This window comes from Medicago truncatula, chromosome 8 (assembly GCF_003473485.1).
Source record: "Medicago truncatula cultivar Jemalong A17 chromosome 8, MtrunA17r5.0-ANR, whole genome shotgun sequence".
In the NCBI taxonomy this organism is placed as follows: Eukaryota; Viridiplantae; Streptophyta; class Magnoliopsida; order Fabales; family Fabaceae; genus Medicago; species Medicago truncatula.
Window position 1 is genome coordinate 40,889,021 of NC_053049.1, and position 21,484 is coordinate 40,910,504.

The 21,484-nt window shown below is 32.2% G+C and overlaps 2 protein-coding genes across 4 annotated transcripts; both read right to left on the minus strand.

Moving 5' to 3' along the window:
• Positions 1-638: 638 nt before the first annotated feature.
• On the minus strand, positions 639-5,146 carry LOC11422619 (uncharacterized protein At4g06598). 2 transcript variants are annotated; one of them, XM_003629903.4, is made up of 6 exons: positions 4,962-5,146; positions 4,793-4,862; positions 3,084-3,819; positions 2,577-2,652; positions 2,338-2,464; positions 639-1,424 (listed from the first exon to the last, which is right to left on the minus strand). In XM_003629903.4, exons 3-6 carry the CDS (start codon positions 3,800-3,802, stop codon positions 1,213-1,215), a joined length of 1,134 nt encoding a protein of 377 aa, XP_003629951.1. In that variant the 5' UTR covers positions 3,803-3,819; positions 4,793-4,862; positions 4,962-5,146; the 3' UTR covers positions 639-1,212. The 2 variants fall into 2 exon arrangements, with proteins under 2 accessions (XP_003629951.1, XP_024628502.1); XM_024772734.2 differs by lacking the exon at positions 4,793-4,862 and having other exon boundaries at positions 4,962-5,145.
• An 8,374-nt stretch (positions 5,147-13,520) lies between these two features.
• Positions 13,521-16,872, minus strand: LOC11408351 (magnesium transporter MRS2-4). 2 transcript variants are annotated; one of them, XM_003629906.4, is made up of 4 exons: positions 16,361-16,868; positions 15,867-16,270; positions 14,984-15,259; positions 13,521-14,058 (listed from the first exon to the last, which is right to left on the minus strand). In XM_003629906.4, exons 1-4 carry the CDS (start codon positions 16,668-16,670, stop codon positions 13,780-13,782), a joined length of 1,269 nt encoding a protein of 422 aa, XP_003629954.1. In that variant the 5' UTR covers positions 16,671-16,868; the 3' UTR covers positions 13,521-13,779. The 2 variants fall into 2 exon arrangements, with proteins under 2 accessions (XP_003629954.1, XP_039684718.1); XM_039828784.1 differs by lacking the exon at positions 13,521-14,058 and adding an exon at positions 14,098-14,781 and having other exon boundaries at positions 16,361-16,872.
• Positions 16,873-21,484: the final 4,612 nt, after the last annotated feature.

A 21,484-nucleotide genomic window follows, 5' to 3' on the forward strand; every position in this document is an offset into this window, starting at 1 on the left:
TCATAATATTATTTTAATCTCTAATTAAACAAAATGAATTGAATTCCATTGAAATATGAACAATCTCACAACAAAAGGAACAATATTGAATACTATAAAAAAAAACTTATTTTAATCTTATTTAAAAAAATAATTGATGCATGCCAAAATTAATCTCTTTCTGCTAGTTATTATAACTAATAATTGAAAACTCGCGTCAAAAATGTAAATCTGTTTGATTGATACTTAAAATTTTAAATAGATTCAAATTGATCAGTCTGACGTAAAATGTTCACTTCAAAATTTTCAGGACTTTTTACATATTCGGAGATTTTAAATGCAATTTCTAAGACTTTACACCTTCGGATTGACTAATCCTTGTGTAAAAAACCTGGTGATGTTTTGTTACTCTTTTTACACCACGTTGAACCAATGTTCCTCAAAGCATGGATTCTATATTTTGGAAACTTTCATGCATGGCGTTGAGTACAATTAAGTTTGGATTCAAGATGTGTGACGTGTCTGTATGAGTAAAATTTCATGCTCATGATGTTTAAAACTTTCATGAAGCAGGAGGCATCAGACAGTAACATGCCACAACTATATATTCAAGAAGAAATTAAGATAACATCTCTCAAAAGAAAAGTTACAAGACCCTGTAAAAATGAAAATCAATAACCCTCTAAAGCTTTCAAGCCTTGGTCTACAAGTTAAAGCTGAACTTATTTTTTAGGAAATAATCTTCTCGGTGCAATCAGACAAGATGTGTTTAGAAAAGATGAACTTCATAAAAATCATATTACAAGCATTAGCTAAACATTATCCATACAAATAATAATGCACATTCAAATAGCCCCGAGATATCTGCTATTTGCATTAGGCCAAATTCAAACACAATGGAGATTCACAAGAGGAGGTATTCAGTTACATAATCACTGAAGATTTCGGCAGGGGCGGAAGCTTCGAAACCATCGAGTTACCACCTCCGGCAGGTCAAGTGACAAATTAGAATTAAGATTTCGGCAATGACCACCAGGCGCAACATTAAATAAATGGCAATAGTTTAAGTAAACAGAGAACATTGAGACAACGAAGGAGCGCTGAAATAGCAGCTACGCGGGCAGAGAGAGAGGGCATATCCTGGAAATCTCTACACAATCCCGCATGTCGATGGGAAACAAATTCTATCACAGGTGTGGCGATTGGCAAAACAACGCTACAGCTACGGCTGAGCTAAATTCTGAGTGCTCCGTTTGCAGGGTCATGCCCCGAATTTGTGTCCTTGTGCTTCAGAGAAAGGTTAGCAAACTGAGAATCAAGGTCTCTGCTGTTTGTCCGTCTATGGCTGCCAGATGGTTGTTGTTGAGGCTGCTGTGCCTGCTGCAGATGCTGTTGGTACATGCCACGTAATCTTCCAATCTCTCTCTCCAGTACTTCCTGCTCCACTGAATTTTGAATTGTATATTTTAGTGTTAAAAAAACTGTCAAATCCGATGAAACTAATCGTTCCTAAAAAGAACTCGCAGGGCCCAAAAAAAGACTATATAGAATTCAAGGAGGCAGGGTTTGAGTCTCATCATCTTGTCTAAGTCATTTTTATGGTCTAATTCTATTATTTTTCTAATTATTTTATTAAATAAAACATAATTGGAGCAGGAAAATATCTTCTATTTTATAAATGTCCTTCACATGAAGAAACACACTGCCAAACATATAAACGATAAGAAAACAAATAAACATCAAATTTGCTCAAAACTCGAGTATGCACAGATTATAGCAAGAAGAAATAGAAGAGCAGAAAGCCCAGACAATGAGATATCCCTTAAACAAGTTTTAACAGAATGCCCAGACAATGAGATATCCCTTAAACAAGTTTTAGAGACAACAAATAAATAGAGTAATGACATAGTATAACTACAATGAAACAAGTGCTCGTCTATTCTATAGTCTACCTTGAGCTTAAATTTTGGTCCTTCTCTAAGTTATACTATTTAACACAACTCTTAAGATCAAACCTCCCTTTAATTTATGTCATTCCAGCAATCAGGCTAAAGTTCATAAAAGATAAAACTTCAGTAATTTTGTGCTTTCTAGCCACTTATATTCTAAAATCAAACTTAGATGATAAACCTAATGTGTTTATTTTCTATCAATGTATAGAATAAAAATGCAACACAAATTCACAAGGATACTTGTTTTTACAAGAAATTCACAAGGATTTACCAGCTTGGTATGCAAGCATATATATAGCATACACAACTCCCTTGACATGCAGAGTACCCAACCCGACTTTTCCCAGTAAAACAGACACCCATTACTTGAAAATGTAAATGGATAATTCATATTATAGAAACTTACGATATTTGATAAGCTGCTCCTGCGCTAAACTTTCTAAACGTTGTTTGAGTGCTTTATTCTCCATACTCAGGATAAGATTCTGCTGGTTAAGAAACTCAAGCTCAGCCGATACTTCAGACCCTTCTGCCTATGTATTGACATAAAAAGAAACAAACATAGTTGTCAATCAACCAATACAGTATATATATGTAATCAAAATGATATCACTCTGCATAATATTGCTCTATGGTGAAACTTGCCTGTAAAGCCTGTACATTTCTTTCCAGCTCGGCTATGTACTGAAGTTTACGGACCCGTGACCGTTGAGCAAATTGCCTGCATTAACAGTGTTTTTATAAATTTACTGTAAATCAAGTAGCAAGAAATAGCCAAGAGAAAACATTAATTTCTTTATATTGAGTTAGAGAAACAAGTAGGTTCTTTTCTACATAGGAATAGTATACGAGCTTTAGTAATGCAGAGAAACACGTAGGTCCTTTTCTAAGTATAATACTGAATTTGTTAATACAATCATATGCAGTGTATCTGGAAAACTTTAAAAAAGGTCAAAAGAAAAGCATGACACAACTTCATGTGATTGCTATATGAAATCATTCTGCATGGAGAAACATAAAAAAGATAACAGAAGCAGATGATTAAATCATTCATTCACCAAAACATGCAGCCTCCAAGTCATATAAATGTGGTAGAATTAAACGCTTACTATAATAGCCAAAAAAACAAAAACCAGAAAAGAAACTGCATACTGTTTAGCACGTTTTGAATCTGTTTCAGAAGCAGATGACTTTGCATGTAAACCATCCTTTTTTTCAAAAGGTGATTTTGTGTCTTGTACGCCAGCTTCTAATGAATCGTGATTTTCATTTGCAGTCAGTAGGATCCGATCCGGTTCGTATAGTGTACATGGAGTCGGTGATCCTGATCTCTGAAAAGCAACATTGTCTTTGCCAGATGGAACACCACTCATATTTGAAAAAGAGTCCCATGACCTATTCCTCTGTTTTGCTGCATTGATTTCTGCATACATAGGTACATGACGGGCATCTTTGTTGCGGTCAAAGTCTGGAGGTGACCAAGCCGGAATAGATAAATTCTTATATTTATACTCATCATGATCCGCATAATTGATGTTAGACGCATTAATATTGTCAATATATGCAAAAGAATCACTTGATGAACGCCTATGACCACCCCTTCTGACAGGTGTATCTGGCTCATTTAGGAGATCATCAAGCCACGATGGCTGCTCCTCGATAAGATGGCTCTCAGATGAAGTACGTTGGTGATGCGAGTTTCCTTCTCGTGGCTTATTAACCGGCTTTGGACCAACTGTAGGGTTAGAGACATAATCAGCATATGCTTGGGAGGTACTAGGAAATGGGCTTTTGGGAGGAAGCAGAGCATGTGCATGCCTTCCAGGATACATCAAATTTCTGACACCCGATGAGCTCTTTGAATTCGCCATAGAAGCAGGATCAATACCTGTCCAATAAGATTGTTTAAATCACCAAACACTTTGGCCAAGTAGTAAGTGCATTAAAGATAAAAGATAAAATAAAGAATAGATGCAATAAACAATTTTCAAAGGATCTTCAAATGAAAGTTTAACAATGTCATCCAAATTGCAACAATTCTCAGCTGATAAGTTTATGTTATTACAAAAAAATAACCACAAACTCACGATACTTAAACACTCGTACAAAGATCTTATAAGGCTAAAAGTATGCCATTAATTGTTCCAAATAATTGAAGTTTGATGTACATAAAAATGCACTGCTCTCACAATAAAAAAATGCTAATGCGACCATAACCCTATGCTCTTGAAAAACATAGTTTTTGAAACAATAAAACATCGCAGTAATCTCAAGAATCCTAAATGGGTATAATTCAATACTTCGTTAAGAAAATTGCCCATGTGTAAACAGTACGGCGGCATCATATATCAATCAGTCCACGCATTTTCATTACAAGAATGCAAATCCGGTATGAAATAGTACGAAACACATTACCTATCCTCACACATAAGAATCTTCGACATTTTCAATTGTTTTTAAGTTAAAACCTAAAACAACTATATTACAAACAAATTGAGATCATAAATTCATTGAGGTTAAAAAATCAAACTGAAATAACTGTGTCTACTAAACCTATCAAGAAAACAACAGTTTGCAACCAATGTAACAGAAAACTCAACAACACAATTTCAAAAAACAAACTGCAGAAGAAAAAAAAATCTAAAGCTTGACAGAAATAAACCACTATCTGAATTATAAGCAAATCCAATTCACATAAGAAAAAAAATTAAACAAAAATTTAAAAATATTTTTTTTGCAGGACCCAGATGAGGAAAAACCCAAAGATAGAAACTTTAATATGCCATAATCTACCCAAAGCATGCACAACCACAAAAGCGTTCAGAAAAATTGGATTAACAAAAAGGGGGAAAATTACTCACTAATCTGAATAGAATCCAAAAAATGATGCAATGTGTGACTCAATGGTATCAAAAGAACAACAATTTCGAGCTGATTTCACAAATTCAACAAACAAAAAAGCGATTAGATTCGTTTCAGAAGCAAACAAAAATCAAGAATAAAAAAAAGAGGAAGAAAAAAAAAACTCGCCTTTGTAGATTGAAGATTCGAGATCCCTAAAAGGGGCTTGAAATCAAAGCAAAGTTGTGAATTTTCTCTCTCTTAGGGTTTGTTTCGTTTCTTCAACTACCTGTCTCTCTTCTTGTTGAAGCTGTGTGTGGCTTGATTCATCACCAACTCATACTTGTAACTTGTTTGTGTTGTGAATATAACTTTTTCATTTTCACATTTTAACCCCTTATTTAGAGTTTAATAATTTATAAATTGTTGGTGTATAAGTATTTTACACATATATTCCTACGTTGTTACATCATTGATTTTTTGTTTAAAGGATCATTGAATTTATTTAAGACAGGGTTTAATGATGTTATTTGACGGTTTAAAATAATTTTGCATACATAATCAATTAAAATATTTTAAATTAATACATAAAGCATTAATTGATGTAACGATTTTACATGTTTTTTTTTCTTATCATGTAGTTTAATGGTTAGAAATTCACTTTTGAAGTGAATAAGTGGGGTTCCGGAGTTCGAATCCCGGTCGCTGTATATAATAATGCATTGTCTCTGTCAACTGAGCTATGCTCACGGGGACACGATTTTACATGTTTTAATTGGTCTTGGTCGTGTGTGAAATTGTTTTGTACCTTTAATTCACTACCATTAAACTTTTTTTTTTTTGTCAAGTAACATATTGGTTATAACTCACACATTTTAAATACGGTGAAGTATGATGTCTGATGTTTGAACTTCAGTCTTTACATTTCATATGCAACAATCCTTTTTTATTTTTACAGAGTAAACCAACAATCCTTGTTAATAGATAAAACAATATCAGTCTCATGTATACATATCATTTATTTATATTTTTTTAATAGTAATATCTAATAAGCACGCAATCCTCCAACGCAACATCTTAAAAAAATTATTAAATATATCCCACAAACAATTCTACATCCTCATATATTAAAATCCAAATATTATTTTAACAGTAAAGATTAATGGAACCCACACATACTAAACTTTTTAAAATATGTTAATTGTCATATTTATCCATTAATGTGACATAAAATATTATATGTTTATGTAAAATAATTTTATATCATAGAAGAAGAAAAAAATATCATTTTGTTTTTTTTATTTCTTTTTTATGCTTAGGAACAAAGATCTATTTGTCGCGTCCTTGTCCAACTTGTTGCATGATTTGGTTAAAATAAGACTGGAGTAATATAAAAATAATTTTTGATCTTATTTGGTTTTGCTTTATTGGAGATTCTTTACTTATCACACAGCTCAATTAACAGTGGATCTTACTGGATAATAATAGTGTTTGTGTGATACACAACTTGGAAAATAGTAATAATTAATTTTGATTTTTTTTTTGGTAGAATGATAAAATATCACACTTTCTTATTCCTTAAGAGGAATGGTATTTTTTTAGAGAGGAAGAGTTGTACACAAAATTAGTTTTATATTGACAACCATATTAAAATACAATGTCAGACAAAATTTGTGTTCTCAAGATAATTTTTACAATTGTGTTATTTGAACATCTATATATGTGACAACTTTTGTGATAATCAAAATTTTGCAAAGAAAATGACGTATTAACACAAAAATCAAAGCAATAGAGAGAAAAAGTAAAAAGATAATGTGAGTATGATAGAGAAGATTGTCACAAAAGTTGTCAAAAATGGTTGTTCATATATTCTTTCTCTAACTTTTATTGTTCTCCAATCTATGTTTCCAATGTGATATTCATTTTAGCAGATTTCTAATGCAATGTTAGTTTTTTTTTTTTGACAAGTAATGCAATGTTAGTTACTCCAAAATTGATAGTATTTAATGCAATGTTTTTGGGAGTATTTATTTTGAAGAGATATATGAGATTTAATTCCTGAATTCTAACTTAATTGATAGTACTAAAATTGTTAGGTTGAACGGTAAAAAAAAATGAGACTCAATTTGATTATGACAAAAAAAAAAAAATCATTAATCACTTATAATAATATACTAGATCACTTCACTTTTGATTAAATATTCCCCAAAAGTATGGTTAAGAGTCTTACCACAACTCTTTTTACGGTGGGTTAGTTAGGCTGTTACGTGACAGCTTGGTTTGATCTTTTGAAGGAAATAAATCTAAACCAAACAAAAAAAAAATCGGTTTAGTTTGATTCAGTTTGTACAATTTTTTTTGTTAAGAAATTCGAATCAAAGAAAGCCAACGAAGAATGAGTTGGTTTTATTGAGTTCATCGGGCTGACATTTTTAAACTTTAAAAGAAAAAATAAAAAACTTAAAAAATAATTATCTTTTAATAAAAAAATATAGATATTTTATACTAATAAAAGTAGTGCATGAGCTAAAATAAAAAACAATGTATAATAAGTATAACACTTTTTGTTTAGGCAAAATGGATGCATAAGGAGAACTAAACGCAACATTCTAGATATACATAAAAGATATATAAGAATAAAAAGAGATGAAGAATATAGACCAAAACCTTTTCAAATGATAAAGGCTAGACAAAATTGGGGGCTAAAGCCAAACCTAGAACAGAGAAGATAAAAAGAAAGACGTAATAGGATTTTCCATAGTAATACATGAATACAACATATAATTAACGTGAATGACGTAAACCCCGATACCCAAACCGATTGAGGCCAGATTTGATTAGTTTATTCAGTTTTGACCCAAGCTAGGAAAAGATATATGAATTGATTTAGGGAAATGCTAACAAATGCCCGGGCATTTGATAAGAAATCCAAAAAAGAAATTTTATCTTGGAAGTAATGTATTTAACACCTCTAAACTTTAAAAGTTGACTTTTTTTACCTTGAATTTGTCACTCATTTCTATGTTTAGCTTCTTAACAAGTGTTTTTATGATACTTATTAGCATGATCCATTAATTTATTAAGTTTGAATCGAGTCTTCGAATTCACTAGGTCATTGTTTTGGCTCTTACACCCATAGGGTTGATCCGTCAATGTTATTTTGAGAAAACTGGTTAAAAAAGCTTTACAAAAACAGCGTGAAATGTGTAAAAAAAATATAAATAACTCAACCAATTTAAGGACACCAAAATATGTTACTAACGAGTCTACTAAAAAATTGGAAATTATCATTCAGACATCCATGTTAAATACTTTAAAAATTTACATTAATCCAACATTAAAACCAGAATAAAATGTTCGCGAATTCGCCAATTGACAAACTATTAGAAACTTAAGACTAAAATTGTGAAACCAAAATGATTAAATTTAAGGATTTGTTATCTCTACTTATAGAGAAGAAAACTAGAAAATATAGTGACTTATAAGTAAAAGTAAGTGTAAAAGAAGAGTTTTCTAACCTGGAATGCCGGCCAGCCCTGTCTTGCCTCCACCGCGTTATTCTAGTGGGATAGGTTGGATCAGTCAACTAATAGAAGCGAATTCAAAATCTCAACCCTTTTTATAGAAGACAAATTAAACGAACTGGTCCGATGGACCAAACTCATCGTATTGTCTTTAATTGAAGTATAATGTAATAATTTATTACGTTGTTTTAGTACTTTTTCAATGTTCTTACTGTTGGAATATTTTATTATTTAATAATATTCCAATATCATTATGTGGGCAAATATCGTAATAATAATTATATTAGCTATTTATCAATTGTGAGCCTTAATTGATTAGTGATCAAATTAAGTAATAAGGTTAATTAGATTTCTATTTTGGATAATTAATTATTTAATTAGTTGATATGGACTCAACATGAGTGGATGTCCGGATGGCCCATTAACGGAATAATGGGAAACCCTAATGGCTATCAAATATAAAAGAGGCTATGGTCCCCAATATACCGTACACGGCAAACTCTCTCTTCTCCCCATCTGATGAGAACTTGAGGCATAAAGGTACCGGTTGAGGAAGAACCAAATCAGCCGCCGCTAACTCTATTGTGTGTTTCAGATCATCTCCTCTCTTTGGTTATCGTTGTTGATGAGAGGGCGGCTACAAAAGCTTTATCCAGGTATTCCTAATACCCTAATTCTTAATATCTTGATAAATCAAACATGTCGTAGATCCGATCATAATCATATTCAATGTTTTGTTTGCTTCCACTATTGATTCATAATTGTTGAACATGTATTATGAAATTTGTTTATATTAAGACCTAAATTTCCAACACTTACCTCCAAAACTCAATTCTCAAACAAAATCTAATGGGATGATATCGTGTTTATTGCTCAGAGTAACCATGTTTTATTTTTTTGACAAGACAGAGAGAAAACTTGTGTCACTTAAAAGATGGAAATAATAGTAAATTTTATGAATAACATGAAGGTAAACAAAGTTATTTTAAGCGACCTCTCAAAAAAAAGTTTTTTACATGTCATGTTATTGTTTAAAATTGATAATTTAGTTATATTCAACATTAAAAATCTCGTACTTAAAAATTTTCCCAAACATTAATAATAAAAATTGGAATCAAGTCGAACTTAAACTGAAGAAAAAGAAGATCGTGATGAATTCAAATCAACTGAATATATTGTAGATGTTTGGGATATTCGTAAGCATATTATTTAGCAACGAACATTTAGCGAGTGGATTTGTTTTTTTGGTTCTAGCGAGAGGAGTAATATTTGACCTTTACAATCATTGCATAGATGGTTAAAATTAAAAAGAAAGCGTCAACAAGTGTTTTCGGATCATTTTTAATACCTTTTAAGTGGTAACTTTTTTTTATAAAAATATATATAATTAATGCATTAAAAATTAAAATATTTGATTTTTTTTATAAAATAATTTTTTCTTTTAGAATCTTTAAAGAGTGCTTCAGAAACACTCGTCACGAAAACACTATTAAAAATTATTCCTACTAACTTGCTTATTGCGAAGAATGAAAACATCAATATATAGTAAATGCTATGGTTGTTTTTTATGAGTTTTGTCAGCTCATTGTAGTTTTCTTTTCTACTTCAACTCTCCTTTTTCAACCAAAAATAATAAGATTAACATTTAATAATATATAGTTTTTCTAATGAGATATCTTATTTAAACAACTATTTTTTAGATAACTTACGTGATAACTAAAGATATACAAAATAACGTAGGTATTGACACACAAATTAAAACAACAGAGAGAAAATAAAAACACAATAAAAGTATGATAGAAAGTTGTTTAAAAAATTGTCATAAAAAAGCTATACAACAAATATCATTTCTCTTATTGCAAGCCTTTCTCGCTGATAAATGTCTCATTGTTGTCTAATTCAAACAACAAAATTGTTTAAATATTTAAATGATACTTTTAAAGATCTAATGTTTTGGGTTCAGTCCTTACAAATGAATAATATTTTGTTTTGAACCTTGATGTTTTGTTTTAATCCTCGAAAAATCCATTAGTACGAAATTGGTTCTTATGATATTTATTTTAGTCCTTAATAGTATGAAAGACCAAATCAAATAATCTATATATTACAATGACCAAATCCAACATGAGTTAAATTTGCAAAGACTAAAACAAAACAACAATATTTCAATAACCAGTTTAGAGGTTCCTCATATACTCGGAGGTTTGTTTGGTTTTTACCGTCTCTAAATGTTCCGTACATATACGGCACCTTTGTATTTCTCTTTTGGTCCAAGTTTTTTGTGTTCCTTACACATGCGTGGCGTAATAAATTTTGCCGATTAAAAAAATATGTCAATAACCAAAAGCAAAAAATTAGCAATTTACAAAGACTAAAATAATTTTTCTTTTTTTTTACAGAGACTAAAATAAAAACATTTGATATGTATAAGAATCATTTGCATTTTCAAGCCTAAACGTTTAAATAAAAATGTTTGATATGTACAAGGATCATTTGTATTTTTAAGCCTAAAAATTTGAACCCACAAAAAGTGATACAAGTTGAAGCTATCTTGAACGTTTAAGGGTGTGTTTGGTTCAACTTTAGATAAAATTGATTCTGACAGAATTGATTCTGATAGAACTGATTCTGACAGAATTGATTTTAAATAATTGTTGAAGTTGTCGGGCATCTACGTAGGACCTGTTGCGAAGTCTTCCCAACCATAAAAGCCATAATTGATTTATGTTTGGATACAATAATGCAGAATTGATGACAAACTGAATGTTGTTTGGATAGTTTTCATCGAAATTGCTTTTGAATGTATAATTACTAAAATGGACATAACTAAATTCAAGTAAATGTGCATAGTTGAATGTATATGTAGATCAATACTAAATGTAGATATATTATTTAATTTAAATAAATAAATTTTCTCTATATTAATTTAAAACATAATAAATACAATCATTAAACTAAATTTTTTACAAAATATTTGTTAATATATTTTATATTTTTTGATAAAATATATTTAAGTTAAATAATACTAGGGTTAGTTGTAAAAAATGATCAAATATAGCTTAAAAGAAAGGACAAAGAAAAAGTACAGTAAATCTGAATGGAGACACCGTAGAGGAAAATCCAAAACTTGGTAACTCATAACCATTAATATTTTTCGGGGGCTAATTTGGTTCGCTAAGTTTTTTTGATTAAATTTGGTTCATCAAATTAATTAGAAAGCAAAAAGAATGAGAATTGTTAAAGGGTAATAAAGGAAAATAATAGGTTGTAATAATCAAAATATAAAATTTAATGTAAAATTGATTCTTGAAAAGCCTAAAGCTTGGAATTGTAACTTTAAGGATAATTGCTTTTGGAGGATAGAAGCAATTCTGAAAAGCCAAACCAAACAACATTGAAAACTCAATTTTCACTTTTGAGGTTTGTAGAAGTGTTTCTTGTTGCTGAAAAGCCAAAACAAACACGCACTAAGAAATTGTACTTCCTCCGTCCCAAATTGTATGTCGCGGAAAAAAAAATGTCCCAAATTATATGTCGTTTTACAATACCACTAAAAAATTAATGTTACATTTCCTATTATATCCTCAACTATTTATTACTTTTTTTTTTCTTTCAATTCTTTAATTTATCTTTTCCATGCCAATTATTGAGGACAACTTTGTAAAACAACTCATAATATTTATTTCCCACACAAAATTAATATTTCTTAATACGTGTGAAATGCCTAAAACATCATACAATTCGGGAGGGAAGGAGTATACCTTTATGAAAAAAAATGTATACTTATTTATGACACCCATGTTCGCACAATTCTAAAGTAATGCTCGAATTCCCTATTTAAAAATACAACTAATACTCAAATTTACTAACCATAAACCCTAAACCCTAAGTTTAAAACCCAACTTCTCCATTTGTCTATTTGAATCTTCCACGACTATCGTCATTTCATCTACTAAAAAGTAAAAAATATATGCTCTCATCTCCCTCCTCTATGAATAACTCTTGTCAATAATTATGATCAACTCAAATAAATATAAATATCTTATAATTTTATAAATAATATTACTCATTATTTTTTTTATATAATAAAACAATTTTTTAATATGATGAACATATGTCGATTTGATTTATTCAACATTTTATTTTAATTTGACCAATGAAATTTAACCTCTACTCATATTTCAAAAGGATCATTTTCTCATATAAAAAAGGGTGAACTTTCGAATCTGTATGGTATGGTTGGCTGTTCATAAATGGAAGGATAGTTTTAAAACTCGAATCGGACCGACCGGTCGAACCGTGGACCGGGGATGTGACCGGTTCAGTCTGCTTATTGGATCGGAGATGCAGTTGAACCAGTCAAAACCGGTATGACTCGCTAAAAACCGATGACTCGGCCGGTTTGATGAACCAGACCGGATCAATAAAAAATCAGAAAAACTAAAGAAAAATAAAAAATCATAGAACAGACCGACAGAAGGGAAGAAGATACTGGAAAAAAAAAATACATAACAGAGAAATTCGGCGACGGAAGGGAAGAATATAAAGAAGGCAAGAACATGATTGAAATTAATCAACTCGTGATTTACCATGAAGGAAATTTTAGATTTGATATATGCTTTTTAAAATTTAGATCTACTTGTTTGGATGGATGTAAATTTTAACTTATAGAGAGAATAGAAGATGAGGGTAAGGGAGGGAGGAGGCGGCACTATACAGGTCTGCAACATCAAAAAAATTGGTTATGTTTTTTATTTTTTTTATCGTAAAAGTAAACATTGGGAACTATCTATCTTTGTACAATTACTGGTATCTAACCTTTTCAATTTTGCTTAAAGGCTTTTATTTTTAAATATTACTACTCTTGTACACCTTTCTTAAAAAAAATATTAAACACCTACATCTTATAAAATTACTACTCTACTGATTATTCATAAAATATATCAAAATAAAAATAGCAAAAAGATAGGAAATATTTTATCTACTGATATTATCGTAAATAAGTTTATATTTGAAAATGAGTTTTTGAAATTATGTTAACTTGTCAAAAAATAAAATTATACATTTTTACAGACCAAGTCATTCAGACCGAGTCATCCGATTTAATCCGGTTCCATCATGCGGTTCAACCAGTGACCCAATGGTTCAACCAATAACTCAGTGACCCAGTAACCTCACCGAGTCAATGACCGGTCCGAGTTTTAAAACTATGAAAGCCACTACAATCGCAATATGCACATATACAATTTAATTTCAACTCATATACAATTGACATGCACATATATAACTGACAGATAACTTTAATTTATTGAACCAATATGAATCACCAATGAAGCGCACTATGTCAAAAGCAACAATCGAACATTCTGTCATCAGCCTAATAACATTCTGTCATGTAAGTAACTTCTTTAGGGACTTTGGTCTAATTTATTGTCATTGACATTGCCATTTGTTTCATAACAAAGCCCGATGACGAAGTATACTTATGATCCTAGTAACTTTTTCCATTTAGCATATGCTAAAACGACCAGGAAAAGCAATATGGAAACTGCAGTCATACCCCCGACAATGGGCCAAAATATTCCATTTTGTGTGTATAATGTACATGGAATGTTCATACCGAACGCACCAGCTACCAAAGTCTCAAAAGCAATAGCAAATGATGCAATGGTCAATGTCAATTGCAGCTGGATAAGCTCATTCCTGTGGTTATCAAGTTGGATGTTGACATAGTCTTCAGTGTCATCGATATACTCCCTAACCTGCAAATCATTAGCCAATAAGCAGGAACCAATACACTTATGAAGAACAATGAAATGAAACAATAATCAAGATTCCAATCAAATTGTCATAATATTTGACATGCCAGTCAAATTCAGCTAACATTTTAAAATCATCAATAATTTGTTGAACCCTAAAGTTTTATGATAGACTTGGTCATTCTCCGAGTTCTGTTGTAAAATAGTAAAGGAAAAGGAGTAGGAGACAACATCCAGTTTTTTCATGATCCAGACTATTTCTAAATCCTACAAAAAAAAATAAAAATGGACTGAACTACCAGTACCACTGCGGAGGAAAATCTGAAGATAAGTTTTGTAAGCTAGTGATAGGGCCCATGGTTATAAAAGCCCAATTGGAGAGAAAATGGTGAGCTGGCAAGTTAGTTAGAGAATGGAGGGGAAATACACGTGAGAGGGAGTATAAGAGGTGTGTAGGAGGGAAAGAAAGAATCATTCAGTTAGGAACGTATGGTTTAGGCAGAGAGAGAAATGTCTCTTCTCTGAGGAGCTTATGCTCTAGACTGCAATTTACAGACTATACTTCATTTCATTATCAATCAATAATAAACAACCCAGCTAGATACTTACTCATCTCTGCTCTATCAGCTAGTGAATCCTAAGGGCAGCCTCTTAGTAGTATATTACCGAAACTAGCAACAAACAACCCAGTTTCCCTCCTTGGTCCATCCTCAAAACAAGAGAAAGCTAAAAGGTTACAATATTGATTGTTCACTAAAAAACAAAGGCGTGACTAAGTTTGAGTGGACAGTATCGTGTATACAAACAAAATATGAGTGTAATAATATAAATTAGATAGTATGCTAGAATTGAAAGAAAATAGCAGTTCTAATCTTCAAAGACTGACATGAACGCGAAGTACAAAAAATCTGGTCATGTGAACACTTACAGACAATATCTTGTTACGAGTCCCATCCAATTGCATAAAATATGCTTCAAGCATCATCTCCAAGTCCTCCACATCATTATCATCGCTGCTAGTCACAAGACTTCCACTTCTGGTAGAATTGATTCGTCGAACAGAATGTGAAGTATTTAAAAGGTTGTTCGAGGCGGTGGCTCCCAAATGAGCGTCAAGTTGTTGATTCTGCAACCACTTCCTTGTCAAATAGAGTTGAGCCATGTCTTCATTGTCATCTAACAGATGTTCAATCTCATCTCGCACCTGTAGAAGTGGACCATCAATTTCCAAAGTATGATATCTTAAAAAAACAGAACACATAAACTAATACAAGGCAAACATCTTTCTATAAAAACTGTGGGCATAAGCTACTACCATACAGTTTCCTAATTGAGGGCATAAACCTATTGAACAATGTAACAGAAATTTAATCAATCAAAAAGGAGGGAAATAGTTTTGCCCTTTTCCAGGACTGTATAATTGGATGTATACTATACGTGTCGAAAACTCACAAAACTTCAAAAATTTACATGTAACTTCTTCCTAAAAAGTTAAACCATGTCGTTGTATAATAGCTACAAAAACATTTTTGTCTACACTTATAGTAACAGAATCACTCTAACCAGGTCCAACAAAATAGATTGCATATAAGAATACAAATAGTAATCCAATTAATCAATTATTCAGTCATCCAATACCAAACTTCCACATCCATCTATAGCTAGCAAACAAATTATTTTCAGTAACTTAACAAGCAAACTCAGAAAATACAAAGATTTAACAGTTGAAAAACACAAACAAACACAAAGGGGTTAGTTATTATAAATTATAATCATAACATATAACAAAACAAAAGATAAGCAGCACACACCTTCTGCACACGTGCAAGCAAACGAGTAAGATTACTCTTCAAGCTTCTAACATGTTCAAGATTCTTAGTACTAACATTCTTGGCCAAAGCATCCAACACAGGATAAGCACCTTTCTCAAGTTCAGCAACATTTTTATCCAGATATGTACAAACAACTTCCAAAGCAATCTCCAACACCTGAAATTCAAAAGGAAGCGGAAGCTCTTCAGCACCCTCAGGCACAGACTCATCACCGCCACCAGCACCTCCAAGAAGCTTAGGTTGAGTCTTATGTGGAAGCTGTTGCCTCAATTGTTCAACAAATGGAAGAACCTCTTGACGCAAAGGATCAAGCAATAAAATCTCTTCAGCTGTAACAATTGCTTTTATAAACTCCAAATTCACAACCATTGCTTTCTCTCTCGCTATAAACACAATAAATAAATAAATAATTAAGAAACAAGAAACCCTAATTCATAAACTAATTGAAATTGTAAGCCCTAAAATTGAATTACCGAGGATATTGGAGGAATGAGAGAAGACAGGGCCAAGAATTCTGAGGTCTCTAGCGGGAATAGCGGCATGGCGGATTATGGTATTTTTCTCCCACTCAACGAGTTCAGACTTACCGAAACGGTCGAACCGCATCCATAATCTAGCACCACCGGTTTTTTTCTTCGGTTTAGGGACTAGGCGATTCTCAGACGGTGAACCGGTGATTTCGAGCGTCGGCGGTGGAGAGCGGGGAGGCGGTGAGGGAAGTTTGTTGGAGCGGCGGCGAAAGGAGAGAAGGCTCTTGGTCTTGCTGGTCTTTTTACCACCCATGGTTTCATTCAGAAATTAATTATGAATAGCGAACGAAAGAGTAATTGGTGTTCTGATTCTGATTCTGATTCTTCGTCGCTGTTTCGATCTTCTTCTTCTTCCATAAACGAACGAACGACTCCAACACTCTCTCTTCGATTATTTACTTTCAGAAAAAGAGAGAGAGGAGTGAAGACGATAAACGAATATCTTAGCTTATTATTTAAGATTTGACTTTTAATAATGAATCTATTTTAAATAAATTCTCAGTTATATACTCCCTCCGTTTTTAAATATAAACAAAATTGATTTTTTAGTTCATTCATTTAATGATGTATGTGGTCCATATACATCATTAAATGAATAAACCTAAAAAATCAATTTTACTTCTATTTAAAAACGGAGGAAGTATTGTTTTTTTGAAAGAAGGTTTGTTTTGTTTTTACTAATTAAAAAAAGGAAGTTTGTTACAAGAGTTTTTTGGGCCGGATCTTGTTATAGAGTTATTCCGTTCGTTTTTTTTCAAAAATTTATTGGGTTCGGTCAATATTGGAAGCAAGGGTTTTCCCTAAAAAAAATAAAAATTGGAAGCAGGGTTTTGCAAATCAAGTGTTAAAAGCAGTGTTTAAAATCGAACCAATCCAATAAAAAAATCGCACTTGGTTCGGCTGAATTCGAATGACTTTTGCACTGAACCACACGGTTTGGTTCGGTTTGCGGTTTGCATCTCAGCAGCCGAACCAAACCAAACCAAACCGCAAGAATAATGAATATTACTTAAACATGTACTAGCCCAATTACATAGCTCAAGATTAATCTCTTTCGATTCAATTTTTCCATTGTTGCACCATCAGGTTCGATTCTAATTTCTTTCCATCTCTTTCAATTTATTTCCACCGATGAATTTGTTTCTTTTACTTCCCAATAATTTGTTTCATGCTTATGTTTCTTCTTAATTTTACCTATTTTGATATAAGTTTTACACAATATTTTATCATATAAACAACAAAATAAAATGTCCTATGTTTATTTTGTAGCAAGTTGGCAATATTAGAGTTAATGTAATATTTTTTTATCTCGCGATAAACCGCAACACATGGCATATATAAAAAGAGATGCGAGCTTGCTGAACCAATAACCATCTTTTTACCACATTTTTTATGATAAAAATATGTTATTAGTTCAATTTCATGGTTTTTGGGAGATGAGATAACTAGTGGGTGTGCTCGGATAAGTGTTAACACATGTTTTATGATCTCTTCATAAGCATGTGGTTGTGCCGATGATTAGGTGGTGTTTTTTTTAAGTGTCGTTTTTGCATTGCACTATTGCAATTGCTTGGCACACCCCACCCAACTCTAGTTTAATGTTTTACATAGGCTCTTCAAATTTTGTCATAGGGAATATTCTTCAATTTAGTTACTGGTTTATTATGTAAAAATTGGAACTCTTTTGTAGGACAATGTCAGAATTTTTGGTTCTCTGCCAAATTGCTTGTTTTTATTTTTTATATTCCTTTGAAGGAAAATGTGAAAAACTTAAGATAGATTAATAGAAGTAGAGGATGTTTATTAAAAAAGGTTAAATACAGTTTAAACAAATTATTTTTATCAAGTTTAGTTAGTTGATCAATTAACAATATTTTTGAACAATCCTACACCTAATACTGCAGAGATAGAAAGTTGGTTCATTTTTGCGTATGAAATGTCGAGGGGGAAAGCTTGAAGATAAATGGGATTAAGGATCATATGAGAAAGGCTCAAACTACCATTTACTTAGGTGGAGAATGAAACTGCTATCAAAGTTAGTGTTTCTAGGTTTATTACCAAGGAACTTAGTTAGGAAGAGTATGATTAAATGATTGTCAAAAACATTCTTGGGAAGAGAGTTATTAATGCAGCAGTAGCTAGTGATGTTCTCAGGTAGACATTTCAAAAATGGAAGAGATGAGAATGAGTTATTAATGCAATTATAATAAAAATGAAGGGAAAAACGATAAATGCGCTGACACATATCAAGACAGGAGAACTGGTTTTACTCAAAATCGAAAAGCTAGGTATAATTGTGTAAGAGTAGACTCTAAGACAGAACTCACAGTTCACGCAGAGTATTGATGGAGAACCAAACAAGCCAGAGTCATGTTTGAGGGGATGAGGCATTCTTCATGTTAACGATACTTCACTCACCTTTTTATCTCTAGATTATTTAGATCAGACACCACAAGAATTGCATTAATAATAACCCTTTAATAAATAGTAAATAACTCAAGTTGGGCAATTCTATATACACGCTTAACTTGTAGTGTAAGTTATTAGGTAACTAACTAACTAAATTCTTCATAAGTAAATCAACTAAGACAACTAATTTCACTTATTATTATGGATTAATCGTCTAAGACTAATACAACCAAGCTTTATCTCACAAAATATGGTCGGCTACATGAATCAAACGACACCATAAGATTCTATCAAAAGTACATGAAACATATTGTAAATATTTTAATTATGTATTTACATTGTAAATTGTTAAAACTTTATATAGGAGGAGCCTAGAAAATACGGATTCTCAATATAAATGTAGGGCTGAGCGGATCCTATGGATGCTTTGGTCAACTTTTAAGTATTTTTCATATAAAAGATTCAGCAGAAAGTTGATATTAATAACACAAGAAGTTAAAAGATTCTGAAAAATGCACCGTTCTACACTTGAACAGAAAATGAATGTATGTGAATGATATAACTGATGAGTGGAAAAGTGTGTTGAGATAACATGAACACTAGAAGAGTCCAAACTCGTAGGAATAGGAATCCCACATCGGAGAGTAAAGGAAGCAACATAACATATGACATATATAAAATGAGATGCCAAAATAATGTATGAAGAAAGTAAGTAATGTATTATAAAATTTGTCACTGGGTCAATTTTATCGGCAATCTCTCAAGAGCAACAAATGTGTGTGCGGTGATGAGCAAGACTATATTATTTTTGGTATCAACCTCGGTTCGGTGGTCAATATTTTACAATTCAACATACACACGATTTTTTTTTTTTGAAGGATCATCACTTCACTATAATACTTAATTAATTTTTTTAAGGGACTTAATTAAATTTATTTGGAAATCATAACTTTATAATTTGAAATTTACTAATTTGATTAAAAATTCGATAATTAGTATAATAAATAATAAGATAGATAATATTACAAATTTAAATAGATCATTAACCGACAGTATAAATTAAAACCAAGAACATTATTTTCTCATATTAACAAAATTTTATGAATCTATGGTCAATTTCTTACAATACACGACAGAAAAATGGTTCAAAAGCTAGAGGCTCACAATCATACCAAATCGACAAGGTCATTACATGACCTTGTATGTTTTTACACTTCATCTAAATCCAAATGTGCTAAACAAATGGTGGCAATATACACTAAGTACCATTATCATTTTCCTTTTTATTCAAATTAACAATGTTCTCTAATAGTAGGCAAAAAGATTAAAAGCATAACAGAGAAGTAATTTATCGCACATGACATTTTATTAAAATAGTAAAGTACTACTCCTTAAAACAATAGTTTTTATTCAGAAATTGTCAAACACAGTGAAGACATTCATTAAAGTAATGGACAAAAGTGTATTTTTAAATTAGAATATTGACCGAACACAATTATTTGAAGCACATTACCTCCGGTTGGCAGGGGAAGACGGCTGTGTCGAATTGATTTGTCTTGGTGACCAACCCGGATGTATCATCCTTTGTTATTTCCTGCCTTCTAATTGTCTCAGCAAGATAGCATTTCAAATACTATAGCTTATATAAAAAAGTGGGTCATGAGGATTGTCCATAAATTGAGATTCATATATTTTAGACTATTACTTTTCCCATCCTATGGCCTTCTCGCACGCTCTATGTTAATTACCAAAATATCCTTCAAATTTTATAATCCGGAACATCTATGCGTATTCCGGAATATAAATTCCGGACAACTGCAAAGTATAAAAGGGACTTCACCCCCCATTTTTACAGTTTTACAGTTTCACATTCACCATTCACTCTCTCTCTCTCTACATTATCTCAAATTCAGAACACCACAAATCTTGTTCAAATTTGGAGTTTTGTTGCTCAAAAGCACCACATTTCAACCCTTGTCAACCATCACGGAAGGTAAGTTCGATTTCTGTACATTTGCATGGTTAATTTGATAGTTTTTTTTTTTTATTTTAATTCTCGTCGGGTGCAATCCAGACTAGATTGTTGATGTCCGGAATTTGAAATTCGGACAAACCCAGAATGTTTATTTGCTTCTGTTTTGTGCAGTTTGATTGTGCTGTTTGACTGTGATGATTAATTACCCTAATTTGAATGTTACAGAAGGTTCAACATCTAATACTCAGCGCGTAAGGGAGGCAGAGCATGCTTCCCACAGGAGAGCGCGTAGCCAACAGCTGGAGGATGAAGGTGGTGTTCCTCCGAGGCATCGGGGTGCTAGAGGATGTCGTGCTGATGTCGAGCTTGATGTTGAGCATCAGCCAGAGCAGCAAGAGTATATGGACTTGCATCAAGAGCAACCTGATGTGGGCTTGCAGCATGCGGAGGAGCGGGAACTTGAGGAGGAGTTGCATGCTATGGACGAGGAAATGGAAGATGTTGGGCCACGACAAAGGCCAAAGAAGAAGGTGGTGGACCCTGAGCCACTGGATGATTATCCAGGTGGCCCACACGAGACTAGCCTGCTGTGGAAGTACCATGTGCACGTGGCCAGGAAGGCGACTGATGGCGAGGTATTTATTAATGTTAAAGTCACTTTACACTCACTTTATAGTCACTTT

Excerpts from the sequence above, each read along its gene's own strand:
- LOC11422619 (XM_003629903.4), bottom strand. The coding sequence starts at position 3,802 with ATGGCGAATTCAAAGAGCTCATCGGGTGTCAGAAATTTGATGTATCCT. Across the intron at positions 2,653-3,083 it reads GATTCAAAACGTGCTAAACA|GCAATTTGCTCAACGGTCAC; the intron begins GTATGCAGTTTC and ends CTGTTAATGCAG. Across the intron at positions 2,465-2,576 it reads GAAATGTACAGGCTTTACAG|GCAGAAGGGTCTGAAGTATC; the intron begins GCAAGTTTCACC and ends GTCAATACATAG.
- LOC11408351 (XM_003629906.4), bottom strand. The coding sequence starts at position 16,670 with ATGGGTGGTAAAAAGACCAGCAAGACCAAGAGCCTTCTCTCCTTTCGC. Across the intron at positions 15,260-15,866 it reads TGCTTGCACGTGTGCAGAAG|GTGCGAGATGAGATTGAACA; the intron begins GTGTGTGCTGCT and ends CCACTTCTACAG. Across the intron at positions 14,059-14,983 it reads CTCGTAACAAGATATTGTCT|GTTAGGGAGTATATCGATGA; the intron begins GTAAGTGTTCAC and ends AATGATTTGCAG.